Source organism: Dendropsophus ebraccatus, chromosome 1 (assembly GCF_027789765.1).
Source record: "Dendropsophus ebraccatus isolate aDenEbr1 chromosome 1, aDenEbr1.pat, whole genome shotgun sequence".
NCBI classification, from domain to species: domain Eukaryota; kingdom Metazoa; phylum Chordata; class Amphibia; order Anura; family Hylidae; genus Dendropsophus; species Dendropsophus ebraccatus.
Genome location: NC_091454.1, coordinates 144,307,784 through 144,323,801, shown reverse-complemented (window position 1 = coordinate 144,323,801; position 16,018 = coordinate 144,307,784). Strand labels below are relative to the sequence as shown.

Genomic DNA, 16,018 nt, shown 5'->3' with positions numbered 1-16,018 from the left:
AAACATACATACTGCACAGCAGCACATGTGCAAGGTAGTGAAGTATACACTGATCAGCCATAACATTAAGGCTATGTTCACACTACGTAAAAGTACGGCCGTTGTTGCCATCGGCAACAATGTCCGTACTTTGTGAGGTGTGGACATAGCCTTATCTTCTGTGGGATCCCGGCCGGAGCGTATACACATCGTATACGCTCCGGCCGGGATCTCGTACGGGGCCGCAGATAACTGACATGCCAGTTTTCTGCGGCCACAATTCATTGTGTGCTGTGGGAGATCATCCGGACCGGCCGGGATGATCCGGGCAGAGACCGACCGTTCCGTGACCTGGCCGGGTCACGGAATGTCCGGTCTCATACGTTGTGTGAACACAGCCTAAAACTACTGACAGATAAAGTGAGTTGTGTTGTTTCAATGACCTTTGCCAAGAGGTGGCAGCAAGTTAGTTCTTGAGGTTTATGTGCTAGAAGCAAGCAAACTGGGCAAATATGGATCTGATGAGAGCCGAACTGTGATGGCTATATGACTGGGTCAGAATATCTCCAAAATGGCAGGTCTTTTGAGATGTTCCAGGATAGTACTTACCAAAAGTGGTCCAAGAAAGGGCAAAGAGTAAACCATTGACAGGGTGATAGACACCCAAGGCTTTTTTATGAACATGGCTAGTAAAGGTTAATCTGTTCGGTTAAATCCTAAAGGAAATACACTGTAGCTTATAATACTGAAAAAAAATGGTTTGATAGGTGTGGAACACACAATATGGGCTTGCAGACTCATGCTGACCCTTGTCCACCACTGAAGCAACTACAATGGACTCTTAGGCATCAGAATTGGACAGAGTATAAATGGATAAAGATCTGGGCTATTGAATCACATTTTCTTTTAAATCATGTGGGTTCCTTAACTGGAGAAAAAGAGATACCAGAATGAACTATGGGAAGCTCTGGACAATGTTCTGCTGGGAAACCTTTGCTCCTGACATTCATATAGATGTTATTTTTACATGTACCACCAACCTAAACATTAAAGCGACTCTGTACCCACAATCTGACTCCCCCAAACCGTTTGTACCTTCGGATAGCTGCTTTTAATCCAAGATCTGTCCTGGGGTCCGTTCGGCAGGTGATGCAATTATTGTCTTAAAAAACAACTTTTAATCTTGCAGCGCTGTGTCTAACGGCCGGGGCTTACATTTGTATATGCATTAGGCTTGCACCGCCTCTCCGTCCTTCCTCCCCACCCTCCTCATCATTAGGAATGATCCAGGAATATTTACTGCTGTTTGAGCTTTGCACAGGAGTATTAACGATCCAGCCCATGTTCATTATACACACAGGTGGGGAATAGGAAGCAATCTGCCTGGATCCTTCCTAATGATGAGGAGGGTGGGGAGGAAGGACAGAGAGGGTGTGCCAGCCTAATGCATATACAAATGTAAGCCCCGGCAGTTAGACACAGCGCTGCAAGATTAAAAGTTGTTTTATGACAATAACTGCATCACCTGCCGAACGGACCCCAGGACAGATCTTGGATTAAAAGCAGTTATCTGACGGTACAAGTGGTTTGGGGGGGGGGGTCAGATTGTGGGTACAGAGTCACTTTAAAGACCAGGCATGTGACCATGCCCCTCCCTCCAGTGTCCACCACTAAGCCAACCCTTTAAAGGGTAGACAAAGACACATATTGTCTCACCTTCCTCTAGGTCAGGCTTCTTCCAACAAGGTGGCTTAAGGAGCAAGCAAAAGGCTCTAACAAGTGGATGACACTCAGTGACCTCCAACAGCAAGAAATTACAATAGTTCCTGTAGCCTGGAAACAAAACAAAACAAAACAAAAAAAATAGTGGGTAGAAAGAATAGACTATTCTTAATACCATGCTATTAAGTTTTTCCAGAAGGGAAGAGGAGAAGGAGATAATATTTTCTTTTGAGAATATGTACAGAAAGTTGACGGTACAAAAAATACAGGTATAAAGAAAAGAACAATGGTTTGACTTTTTGGACCAAAAAATGCTTACAATTTACCTGGGTCCCAGCCTTGTACACTATGTTGCAGTAAACTCAAGTCCAGACGACAGAAGTGGATGATATTAAAGGTAACTGAGACCACAAGCCGGGCAATTGCGAGCAGTCCCCCTCGTAAAATGTTCACAGGGACGAAGATATATGTGAATAGGAAGAGGCTTCTCCTAAAAGTATAGATGAAGAAGCTGTTTTATGTGCATATTTATAGATCTTTACTCATATACAGTAGTTACAATCAGCTAATCTAAAAGGAAAAGGCAAGGCAACAGACTCTGACTGTCGCCCTGATCCTTCCCGTCTTGACTACTGTAACTCCCTACTAATCGGTCTTCTTCGCTCTAAGCTCTCCCCTCTCCAGTCTATCCTGAACGCAGCAGCCAGGCTAATCTTCCTCTCCAGCCGCTATACTGACGTCTCCCTTCTGTGCCAGTCACTGCACTAGTTACCGATTAAATATAGAACACAGTTCAAACTCCTCACCCTCACCCATAAAGCTCTCCACAACTCTGCCCCTCCATACATCTCCTCCCTCATCTCCACCTACCATCCTTCCCATGCTCTGCGTTCTGCTAATGACCTTACACTAACCTCTTCTTTAATCAGAACTTCTCATTCCCGCCTCTAAGACTTCTCTCGTGCTGCACCAGTTCTCTGGAACTCCTTACCCAAAGACCTCAGACTTATTTCCCCATCCCCAGTTTTGAGCGTGCCCTGAAGACCCATCTCATCAGGCGTGCTTATAACATTTCGTAATCTCGTCTCCCCTTGCTATCCCCTCTCCATCCTCTCTATAACTTCTTCGGTGCTAGTGACACTGTCTTTGTTATCTGAGCTTAGAAAATTGCTTGTGACTGGCTTGCCCAGTCACCTATAGGCACTTAGAGATTCCATGTACAATGACTGGAACATTGACAAATAAAGCCCTTGTTGCCTCTTGTGTTACTCCCAGTCATCCTAGTCTGTACGCTCTTGAGAGCAGGTCACTAATTTGGTATTTTAATTTATTCATTGTATAACTTAATATATAACCTGTAATGTATTTATATATTTAAATAAGCGCTGCGGAATCTGTTGGCGCTATACAAATAAATATTATTATTATTATTAATACTGTACACTATGCCTGAGGGCAAGACATTGATACCATGTGTCATGTACTATCCCTGCAAGCCCTGTGCTTGGCATAACACAGTGTACTGTATATTATTTCTGTGGAGAAATCTTAAGAACAAACAAACAAACAATAAATGAATAAATATAAAAATAAAGAAAGAAAACACCTATAATTCTAGCACCTTCACTATTTGCTTTGGGAGATAATACACAGGTTTATTTAGGTTAGGTTCATTCCATCACAGTCCATATCCTCGTGATGACTATGTTTCTCAGCAGAGAATTATTGGCATGCTTTGTTCATTCTCATCATCATGATTATTGTAAAGTGAAGCTGTCTGCTGTTTACTCTGTGGCTTTCTAGTAATTGGAGGTGAAGTCACTGAGCATTTATAAGAGTTAGGTCATGTTACTAATGTTTACCCATACAGCATCAGTAAGGTTCAGACCTATTCTTAAATGTGTACACTAAATGTAACAAAGAAATGTGTTGCTGCAAAACTAGCATATAATAGCATCCTAGCATATAATATAAAGATTTAGTACCATGAATTTCCTGTTCATAATATAATATGCAGCTACATGTATATATGTATTCTGGGTTTTTAGAAGTTTGTTTCTGTATGATTATCTATGCACATACTGTACATCTATGGACCATTTCAATTGAGCCCAGCCAGCAGTAATATACAAATATGGTACAAACCTGCCCTTCCCAGCATATGGAACAAGGCAAGATATTTTTTCCTTATATCTTCCAAATCAATTTGTGAGAAACATAAATAGGTACAGCACGGACATCAGTATATTAAAAGCAAAAAAGTAATCAACTCTTGAATTCTTGAAAGTAATGCAATATTATTTTATGATAATAAAATCTAATTTCCCAAATAAGAAGACACAGTTAAGAGCGTTGGATATTAGTAATTGAATGGTTGATATTGAATTGAATCAATATTGATGGAAAATGCAGGGTTGTGCACATGACCGCCTTTGTAGCACAAACTGACAAAACATAGACAGGGAGGTAAAACATGTTTCTCATTTTCCCATTTCCTATACTGTCAACTGTAGATTGAAGCATGGAATTAATAAATGTCTATGTGTATTTCTATAGTTCAGTCCTACACTTGAGCTCTCACTGTTTGTCACAGGCATCTAAGAGAATCTTCCTATAAGACAGCTTAAAGGCGTAGTTCAGCAAAAACAAAACACAAAACATCTTTCAAATCAACTGGTGCCACAAAGTGCCAGAGATTTGTAATGTACTTCTATTACAAAATCTCAAATCTGCAGTACTTATCAGTTGCTGTATGCCCTGCAGGAAGTGGTGTATTCTGTCCAGTCTAACACAATGCTCTTGGCTGCCCCTTCGGTCCATGTCAGGAACTGTCCAGAGCAGTAGCAAATCCCCATAGAAAACCTCTCCTTTTTCCAAACTGGAAAGAATACACAACTTCCTGCAGGACAAACAGCAGCTGATAAGTACTGGAATACTGGAGAGTTTTTAATAGAAGTAAATTACAAATCTCTGGCAATTTTTGGCACCAGTTGATTTTTTTTAGCTTAACTACCCCTTTAATATATGGCATTAATATATTCTGCAGAGCTTTACAGAGAACTTAGTACCTGTTTGTAATCTGCCATGGACTTCCTTGCAAGAAGATAAAACGGCTACAAAGGTGCTGAACTACTGTTACCAGGAACAAAAGTAGCCATAATGGCCTAAAATGAAACAACAATGCAAGTTATTTTAGTTATGACATGCCATTAGCCTTCCTAGAGTCTTAATTTTTTTCTTTGGCTTAATGGGGTACTCCTGAGGAAAAACATTTTTAAAATCAACTGGTGTTAGAAAGTTATTCAGATTGGTAAATGACTTCTATTAAAAACAAATCTCAAGTCTTCCAGTACTTATCAACTGCTGTATGTCCTGCAGGAAGTGGTGTTTTCCTTCTTGTCTGACACAGTGCTGCCTGCTAACACCCCTGTCCATGTCAGGAACTGTCCAGAGCAGTAGAAAATCTGCATAGAAAACCTCTACTGTTCTTGACAGTTCCTGACATGGACAGAGGTGAGCAACATGTTAAACTTGAAAGAATACACCACTTCCTGCAGGACATACAGCAGCGGATAAGTACGGGAAGTCATTTGCAAATCTGTACAACTTTCTCACACTAGTTAATTTGAAGATTATATTTTTTTCCAGAGTAGCCCTTTAAATCACTAGTATCTATACTACTGTACCATGTCAGTTCATACATCTTTCTGTCCTATAAAATGTTCTCTCTACAGGGAGATGACTTAATCAAATCAGAAACAGTGGTAGAATTATTATTGGTTTCACACAAACTCTACATTAGCAACGGATTATATCGGATGTTTCTTCCTTTAGCTATGTTCACACAAGGTAATTTTTAAGTTAAGAACGGATGCTGATTGCAATGGAATCAGTGTCTGTTCTTTACTGCAGGGGCGGCATTGCATTAAAGTCAATGCAATGCTGCCCATTGTGTTCACACAGCGTCATGTTAACGCCGTTGTTTAGAACGGACATTAAAATAATGTACCGCCTATTATTTCCGGAAACTGTTTAATGAACAATGTCAGGAACAGCTGTTCACACAATGTAAAGTCAGCTGGAGGCCGCACTTTACATTGAAGTGAATGGTTCATTGATTTGCGGGAACACCTGACGGTGCCCGGCTGTTAAACATAGTGTGAACATAAACTTTTCCTGTTTTTATAATTTTTTTTATTGCTCCAAATTATGAAAATTGGGGTAAAAATTATGCAAAACATTTTCATCCCATAGCCTTCTTTTATTCGACAGCCTTATAAATTTACATGCATATATATGTGACTGCTAGCTGTCTTTTGCAAACCGCTGACTTTTTTTATTAGTTTTATTCGTTTTTACTATTAAATTCAATGGACTTTTCAATTAAGCCACTCCCAAAGGCCAATTAGTAACCCAAACTAGAATAATGTACCAGCAGTTGTTATTGCACTGACGGGCGGCCAGACAGCCTAATGACGTCTGTTATTTTAGACTCAAAATGACAGACGTCATTTTAAACAGAGCTAAAGAAAATGTTGTGTGAACAAAGCCAACATCTTTGTCGCCTCTGCTTAATATGGAATATTAAAGCCACATTTTTCTAAGCAAGCATTTGTAGTTAAAGTCAAATACCAATAGATGAAATAGATGCAAATAGCACAGAGCTTCAAACCACACTGGAATTGTTCAATAAATCATTGGTGCTTTGAAGAATTGTGTATTTGATGGACATGTCTTTCAGCCCACATACTGTCCTTATGCTGTTAGTACTGAACAAAATCCCATTTGTAGCAGCATATATATTGAAAGGTTTTTTAGCCTTGAACTTTTGTGGAATAAACTTTATGGCTGGGTTCACACTATGTATATTTCAGTCAGTATTGTGGTCCTCATATTGCAACCAAAGCCAGGAGTGGATTAAAAACACAGACAGGCTCTGTTCACACAATGGTGAAATTAAGTGGATGGCCGCCATATAACCGTAAATAACTGCCATTATTTCAATTGTTTTAAAATAACAGCAAATATTTGCCATTAAATTTCAACATTGTGTGAACAGATCCTTTCTGTGTTTTCAATCCACTCCTGGTTTTGGTTGCAATATGAGGACCACAATACTGACTGAAATATACGTAGTGTGAACCCAGCCTGAAACTGCACAGAAAATAATAGATCCAAAGCACTCCTTTTCAGCCAGCCATTGGCTATGTTCACACGTTTTTAGTAAACTTTTTACCTCTCCGTTTTTTAAAAGAAAAAATGAAATCCATCATTTCAGTGTTATTCAGTACATTATTTTAGTTAAAGTAGACTGATTGGCCTTTGGGTGTGTCTTTAATTGAAAATCCATTGAATTTAATAGCAAAGACGGTGAAAGGACACTAAAAAAAAAAGAAAAACTGTGTGTAAACAACTAAAAAAATAACATCTGGTGTTTGCAATAGAAGTCCGAAAATAATTGTCCGACAACGTCCGTCATTAATTATGCAGTATATATATATATATTGATATGCGATATCAATGCAGTAGTTGCAATTATTCCATCTTGGCACAGTTACAAAAGTTACAAGCAACGTTTCAACCAATAGGTTCTCCTCAAGCTTGTGTATCAATGATAGATACTGAGTATATATGATTGGATGTAAGCTGTGTATATACAATACTTTATATCAATCACTGTTACATAAGCTATCAATAATCCTGTTGGTTAAAACGTCACTTGTGACTTTAATAACTGTGCCAAGATGGAATAAACTACAACTACTGCATTGATATGGCCTCCCGGGATACTGTAACATTTGTTTCATGTGCCTAGAAAATAAGGTAATGGAAGCATGGTAGTAGCACTTGTTTCACACAACACCTTGTATCTGATCACACTCATTTCCTGTGTAATATACTCTGCATAAATTATACGTACCACGTTTTTTCTAGGATGTGGAGCATAATCTGGAACTTTCCATAAACTATTGGAATAATGACAAGGAAGGTAACAACCAGGTGAACAAGAAACAGGACCACGTGCTGCAGGATCAGCCCTTCAGGAATGAGAAGCATAAACACCTTTTTATTTACAGTTACTATTTCTCAGTTCCTAAAGTTAATGCAACTTTTTTTTTTTTTTTTTACTGATTAGAGCCACGGGCTATGTTCCCACAACGTCGTTTTTATTTCTGTCTTTTGATAAAGACAAACGTTTTTAATTATCATGATGTATCAAAAGACAGATGTTTTTCATATAAAAAAGATGTTGTGGGAACATAGCCATAGACTGAAACATGGTGAAACATGGAATTTTGCTAATCTATTTCTAGTTTTTGGTTGTAGTTTTTAACTTAATTTTAGCACCTTATTAGTACCTTATTAAATCCCATACACTTGCTTTCCAATACACATGCAATACAAGTCTATAGGACCTCCAGAAAATCTATATACTGCTTGCTTTAGGAGCAAGACAGTGTTGGGAGTTTTATATTTTATCATGTCACCATAATATAACGATCTTCGTTACCCTTTAACAGCATTTAGAGGTTTATAGTAATAGACTAGGGGTTCCCTAGTCACTTCTATGGGAGTTTTGTACTCCTGCTTTGGGATTTGGGCAGAGGTTGATGTGCAAGGAAGGGGAGCCTGAGTTGCCATTTATTGTAAATAATTTGCCTCCATCTTATCTGTATACTGGTGTCATTTTTCACTGTAACCTCACTGTAATAATAAGCAGGAGTCTGACCAGCTTATTATTAGGCCTAATGGCCAAAATAAGTATGGAAAAATAATTTTATGATATAGATGGTAAAATGAAAAATTAGAAAAAAAAACATCATCAGCAATTCTTAATATATCTCTTTATCATAAAAATGTGTTTTAGGGTACAAACCCACTTGACGTATTTGCTGCGTGAAACAGTCTTAAAAATAAGCAGGCAAAACGCAGGTTGGCTTTATACAATTGTTCTGTGTTAAAATACGCAATTGCGTATTTTTGAAGCATGAAGCTACATGCAATTTTCGCACAGGTTGTTAACAACTGATGCTTTGCTAACAACAAGCTTCATGCTTCAAAAATACGCAATTGCGTATTTTAACGCAGAACAATTGTATAAAGCCAACCTGCGTTTTGCCTGCTTATTTTTAAGACTGATTCACGCAGCAAATACGTCAAGTGGGTTTGTACCCTTAAACAATGAGTCATATTGGGATGGCATGGTTCTCTTAATACACTAAGGCTGCATTTACATGTCCCGCAAAACTGTACGTGGTCACGGATCCGCAACCATGGACAATTTTAGGACCATTCAAATGAATGCACACGACCCATGCCGCGACCCCGACTGCAAAAAAATAGGACATGTCCCAGTGCAGATTGTGCCATGGATTACCCCCCCCCTTCACCCCTGTGCTGCCCAGTAGCAGAGATGACAGAAGTGCAGAAGACAACTACTCGCCTACTCCCCCTGTGCTGGTGAACATTTGAGCTGGCACGGAGGAAGTAGGTGAGTAGTTGTCTTCTTCTCTTATGTCTTCTGTGCTATTGTCATCTCTGCTGCCAGGCGGGGGGGGGGGTCACTTCTATTGGGGGATCCGTGCTGCAAACCTCCTCCGGTCATCGTAGCGCAAGTATCGCCTAGGTAGGACTAGAGGTTACGGTATAAACAATTACCTATACAAGTCACTGCTGCTTGGTAACTAATGTGACTCATCCAACTGGCAAGAGCTGGTGGAGATGGATGAAGAGAGCGAGGCTTTAGAAAGACCTGTGACACCTGACCAGAGCATAAAGACTGCAGCGCCCACCTTGGAAAACAGCAAATGTAAAGTAAATAACAAAACAGGTAAGAAAGAACATGTGTAGAGAGAACATGCGGGTAGAAACAGGGAAAATCCTTTGGTCTACATGCCAAATTCTATCCCCTATTATAAACCCAATTTCTGTATCTATATTTGGGTCTCAAGTTGTATAATGATGGAAATGGATATGGATACGCCAGTAAAGATGTCATTTTACAGTAGAGTCAATAAGTGGCATATTACTTCCTTATTTTCAGTGGTGCAGATTTCAAATCCACAGCAGAGATAATCTGCCCTGTAGTAAAGTGTGTATTCACTAAAAACAATGGGATGTGTATCACACACAGTTTTCATGTGTATTCTAAAACCGAATATGCATGATAAATACATTGACATGTGGAGGAAAACTAAATATTTACATCTAGCCATTCAAGTAAATGGGGATAAGCTCTAAAAACCCTTTAAGGACAGAGGTAGTTTTCTTTTTTGTGCTTTCGTTTTTTTTACCTCATGTTTAAAAGGTCACTGCGCTTGCATATTTTCCCCTACAGACCTACATGTGCCCTTATTTTTTGCGACACCAATTATACTTAGCAAATACAGACTTAATTTTTCTATAAAATATGCTGCAAAACCTGAAAAAAATTATATGTGCAGTGAAATTGGAAAAAAAGGTGCAATTCCTTTTATTTTGAGGGGTTTCATGTTTACACTGTTTGACCTATGGTAAAACTGACATGCTATCTATGTTCCTCAAGTCAGTACAATTACAACAATATGTAACCTGCATGACTTTAATTTTATTTGAAGACTTTTAACCCCTTCCTGCTTAAGGTTATGTTCACGCAACGTATCAGACCGGCCGTTCCGTGACCCAGCCGGGGTCACGGAACGGCCGGTCTGTGCTCGGATCCTCGCGGCGGGTACTTAAGTGCATCAGCGCGTGCCCACATCAGAGCTTCCCATAGCACACAGTGAAGCGAGTGGCCAGAGCCGCTCGCTTCGCTGTGTGAACTGCCAGGGCTTTCTGCGGCCGGAATTCACTGATTTCAAGCTGCAGAAAACTGACACGTCAGTTATTTGTGGCCCCGTATGGGATCCCGGCCAGAGCGTATACGATGTGTATACGCTCCGGCCGGGATCCCATATCAGATAAGGTTATGTTGCGCTCCGCAAAAAGTACGTCCGTTGTTGCCGATGGCAACAACGGCCGAACTTTTACGTAGCGTGAACATAGCCTGAGGTCGTAACTGTACGTCCTCATGCGGGTGGGGGAGTTCAGAGGGGGGGCCACGCGGCAACCCCGCTTTGAACCGCCGCAATCCCGGGTGCTATCTGCAGCCCGGGACCGTGGCAATTAGCGGGCATGGTCCGATTTAATTAGCCTTTTAAATGCAGCTGTCAAAGCTGACAGCTGCATTTTAAATGCTCATTTTCCCCTTTCCTGGTGTCTAGTGGGGGGGATTGGCAAAGTTCAAATTACGCATTTTTGGTCGCATCAAATCCAGAAAAATTGTAATAAAAAACGATCAAAAAGTCGCATATTTGCAAACAAGGTACCGATAGAAAGAACAGATCATGGCGTAAAAAATGACACCTCACACAGACCCATAGACCAAAGGATAAAAGTGCTATAAGCCTGAGAATAGAGCGATTTTAAAGGAACATTAATTTATTAAAAAGGGTTTTAATTTTTTAAAAGCCATCAAATAAAATAAAAGTTATACATGTTATATATCGTTGTAATGGTAACAACTTGTGGAACATGCATAAAAAGTCAGTGTTACCCTAGGGCAAACAATGTAAATACAAATACTCCCCAAATTTTAAAAAAATTATTCTTTTTACAATTTCATCACACATTTAATTTTTTTCTGGTTTTGCAGCATTCTTTATGCAAAAATTAAGCCTGCCATTGCAAAGTACAGTAAATGGCACAAAAAATAAGGGCTCATGTGGGTCTGTAGGTAAAAAGAAAAACATGAGGAGGAAAAAACAAAAGCGCAAAAAAAAAATTTGTCCAGTCCTGAAGGGGTTAAAAAAAGTAAAACCTTTTTTAAAGAAAACAAAATGGGGGACATGCATCATTCGGCGTACTGATGATTTTCGGCGTAAAGTGCCGATGTGAATCATGCGAATGATTTTATTCGCAAATGGCCGATTTGCGAAAAAAATATTCGCATATTGGCACTTTACGCCGGGGAGCGGGGAGGGGGTGTGGAGGGGGCGGAACGGGGAGCGCGGAGCTCAGAGTCCACGCGATTTATAATTTTTTCAACTCAGAGATACGCCGAAAACCTACTCCACCTTTCAGGTGGCGTAGGTTTTTGGCTGTGCGCACCGACGCGCATGGGATATATGTAGAGGCAGTCCGCCTCTACACAAATCTCCGTAGCGCCGGAGATGCAGGGACATTTATAAGTCCGGCATAAAAAACACCGGACTTAATAAATGTCCCCCATTGTGTTTAAAATTGCTCTGTTCCCATCCTTATAACACTTTTATTGCTTGGTCTATGGGGCTGTGTGAGGTGTCATTCGGTACCTTGTTTGCATATATGCAACATTTTGATCACTTTTTATTACATTTTTTTTCTGGATTTGATTTAAACAAAAATGCGCAGCTTTGCACTTTGGTGGGTTTTTGTCCTTATGTAATTTACCGAGATCAGGAATGTGATAATTTAGTAGTTTGTGAGATTATCAAACATGTTAATTTATTTATTTATAAAATGGGAAAAGGGAGGTGGTTTAAACTTTTATTAGAGGAGGGGATATTTAATTAATGAAAAAACTTTATTTTTTTCTACATATAACAATAAGAAATCCCCTGGGGGACTTCTATATACACAGCACTGATCTCCCATTGAGATCAATGCTGTGTCTATAATAGAACACTGATCCATCAGATCAGTGCTCTATTATTCTGGTCTGCAGCAGACCAGATGCACTGATTGCAGAGCTTGGATCAGTGTCATTCCGACACTGAGCCCCAGCCGGCTCAGTAGAAGGGAGCTCCCCTCTGCGATCACATTGCGGGGGAGAGATCACTAGACACCAGCGACAGGGGGCCAAGGACTATATAAATGCAGCTGTCAGCTTTGACAGCTGCATTTAAATAGTTAACTACCCAGAAGCGGCGATCGGCCACAATGGCTAATACCCATTGGTCCCTGGCTGCACATAGCAACTGGGGACTGTGGGCTGTCGAGAGGGCTTACGCAGGGAGCCCTCTCTGTTTACCCTTAACGGCCGCATGACGAGTAAACACATCATGTGTCGTTAAGGGGTTAAAGGGGTTATTCAGTGCTACAAAAACATGGCCACTTTCTTGAAGAGACAGCACCACACTTGTCTCCAGTTCAGGTGTGGTTTGCAGTCAAGCTCCATTCACTTCAACGGAACTAAGTTACAAAACCCCACCCAAACTGGAGACAAGAGTGGTGCTGTCTCTGGAAGAAAGTGGCCTTGTTTTTGTAGCGCTGGATAATTCCATTAAATACCAGAGGCAGTTCAAGAACAAGAAAGAGAGTTAATTTGTTCTAAACTAAAACAATCCCCCTTCCCTGCATATTGGTTTAGATTATGCCCTGCAAAATCATCTTACCTGTGTTTCACTAGTGCTCGCAGCAGCATTGTCAGTGTTACAGCACAGGACAACAACATGGCAGCAATGTAACATACTGTATGCAAGAAAAATAAAATAAAATGAAAATAGTACATTTACTAATACCGGTACAAATATGTCTTAGGCTGGGTTCACACTATGTATATTTGAGGCTGTATTTGGTCCTCATGTCAGGTCCTCATAGCAACCAAAACCAGGAGTGGATTGAAAACACAGAAAGGATCTGTTCACACAATGTTGAAATTGAGTGGATGGCCGCCATATAACAGTAAATAACGGCCATTATTTCAATACCACAGCCGTTGTTTTAAAATAACAGCAAATATTTGCCATTAAATGATGGCCATCCACTCAATTACAACATTATGTGAACAGAGCCTTTCTGTGTTTTCAATCCACTCCTGGTTTTGGTTGCTATACAGCCTCACAAATACAGCCTCAAATATACATAGTGTGAACCCAGCCTAAAGGTAATGGGTATTGCTATTCTGCTCCATTCACTTCAATGGAACTGAGCTGTAAAACCTACACCCAGACTAGGGACAGAAGAAGTTATGTTTCTGGAAAAAAAGTGGCCATGCTTTTCAAACATGGATAACTCCTTTAACAAACTGTCCAAGGGGTATCCACGGTTTAAAAGTTGTTCTTTACTCTAGGATAGGGACTAACTAACTGGTTGGTGAAAATTTGACCATTGGGTTTACCATCGATCCTGAGAACGAAGATAAATTGTCTCACAAATGAAAGGCACAGTAGAGAGTATACACTCATTCTCTATGAGGCTTCCAAAGATCGCTGAGCTCAATTTCATGACTGACGATGGTCCCAGAGGTCGGACCCCTGTGGATATTACCAGACTGGAACCTCACCAGCCCACTTACAATTTTGACCCCCACACTATACCACAGAAAATTCTAATCTTTAGAAAACCCCTTTAATTGCAAATGATCTAAGAAAATAAATATCCATGTCACAACATGTGTACAACACAAGAAATATACATCATGTGTCAGTTTTTCATTTATACTTCTCCTACCTGCTGGGTCTATTTCTGGCTTTGGCCATGAAAACATGTACCTCCACATACACTACTTACAATGTTGGAGTTTCCTAATCATTCTGGTCATCTGGTTTTTATAACGATCAGTCATTTTTAAGATCGCTTAAGCCCATCTTTTACATAGGGTGAACCTTTGAAAGACTGTTTACACGAAGCAATCTGCGAATTTTTAGCAAACAACCAATGACGATTTGAGAACATGTTGAAAGATCACAATGAATGATTTTCCTCTCGTCGTTTGATCGTTTTCTGTGTTTACACGAGCCGATTATCTCTCAAATGCGATTGTTATCGTGAAAATTCGAAATGCCATCAACAGACCCCACTGACTTCTTATTTAACCAGAACTGTTTTTCCACAATAAATACCGCGTCCTATATTGTTTGATCTCCTCTTTTTCAAACAATTTGGCCCATATTTGTCAATCTGTGCCAAACGAAATCTGGTGCAATCTGCCCATAGCAATCAATTACTGCTCAGGTTTTATTTATTAGATATGAAACCTGAGCTGTGATTGGCTATTTTGGGCAAATTCCAACGGCTGTGTTTAACCCAGATTGATAAATCTCCCCCCTCTGTGCTTATAATTGACATAGGTATCTCACCTTCCACTGTCCAGATATAGTACACAATGTAGTCCACTGCTTTTTTCTTGTCTTCGTCTACAATTACTCCAAAGCCGGCTAGCATGAGTATAAACTCTGAATCAATAGAGCTGCGGATCTTTTGTACTGTTGGAAGGAATCCTGCCAGGAGAAGGAGGGCCACCTGGGGGTTTCAGGGACAAAATGTGAATGGTTTGGTTTGCCAGTCCCACCTGTCTCATAAACACCTGTATGTTACCTGTATGTATGTCACCCCTGCATGTTACCTGATAGGCAGATAGTATAGATGCTGTAGCTGCCAGTAAGGATCTTTGTGATAAGCAAAAACCTGTGGAAAAAAAATTAAATTGTAGTGAAGTAAAAAGTGTGCAACAAACGTGACTGCCATGTCAGTGACTCTGACCTGTATCTCTACAGTGTTAGTATTGTAAGACACTGAAGGAGACATGGAGTACTTTACCTATGTTAGAAGAACAAAGATAGGAGCAGAGATTGAGTGACACCTGGGAGCCGATACTGACCGAATCTTTGCTGTAAAACACAGAGACAGTCTTGGTTAATTTCGGTTAATTACCTATAAATACTGTCAATTCTGAGAGACTTTCTTATAATCGTCATGATAATAAATATGGCCTGACAGGGTTTACCTCTGGATATCTTATCATAAACATGTTAAAATATGTGGGATACAAAGCTATTCAAAATTACAAGATCACCCCAAAAATATACTTTATGGCAATGTTCCTTAACTTGTTAGTACCCAGCTTTCTGGTACCCAGCTTTCTGGTATTCTGAAGTCATTTTTTTACAGGTTATGAAACACTGCATTAAAGTTACCTTTTTAACAATGGCATACATAGCCAAACATACAGTACATAGTACATAGCATAGCTTTGCACTCCATGGGGGAGATTTATCAAACTGGTGTACAGTAGAATTGTCTTAGTTGCCCCTAGCAACCAATCAGATTCCACCTTTCATTTTCCAAAGAATATGTGTAGAATGAAAAGTGGAATCTGATTGGTGGCTAGAGGCAACCAAGACAATTCTACTTTACACCAGTACAAATCTCCCCCATGTGTTTTGAACTTGTTAAAGACAAAACAATTTTCAATTACTCTTTGAAAAATTAAAACTGTTCCATTAAATTGGTGCAAACATTATTCAACTGTAAGCACAAAGGGGATATTTATCAAGATGTAGCTTTATGTCAGTCTAAACTAAGTCCCCACCCTTAC

General features: G+C 39.9%; 1 protein-coding gene across 2 annotated transcripts in view; it reads right to left on the bottom strand.

The window, feature by feature from the left end:
• The window catches only part of STRA6 (signaling receptor and transporter of retinol STRA6), a 62,572-nt gene that overhangs the window by 3,424 nt on the left and 43,130 nt on the right, over window positions 1-16,018 (bottom strand). Inside the window, exons 9-17 of one of the 2 annotated variants that reach the window (XM_069981195.1) lie at window positions 15,241-15,311; window positions 15,047-15,108; window positions 14,781-14,943; window positions 13,095-13,170; window positions 9,361-9,494; window positions 7,622-7,739; window positions 4,770-4,865; window positions 2,028-2,191; window positions 1,696-1,812 (exon numbers count right to left, since the gene is read on the bottom strand). In XM_069981195.1, the coding sequence (XP_069837296.1) occupies window positions 1,696-1,812; window positions 2,028-2,191; window positions 4,770-4,865; window positions 7,622-7,739; window positions 9,361-9,494; window positions 13,095-13,170; window positions 14,781-14,943; window positions 15,047-15,108; window positions 15,241-15,311 (1,001 nt within the window). Of the gene's footprint in view, window positions 1-1,695; window positions 1,813-2,020; window positions 2,192-4,769; window positions 4,866-7,621; window positions 7,740-9,360; window positions 9,495-13,094; window positions 13,171-14,780; window positions 14,944-15,046; window positions 15,109-15,240; window positions 15,312-16,018 lie in introns of those variants that run through there. The other variant, XM_069981204.1, reaches the window with a different exon arrangement.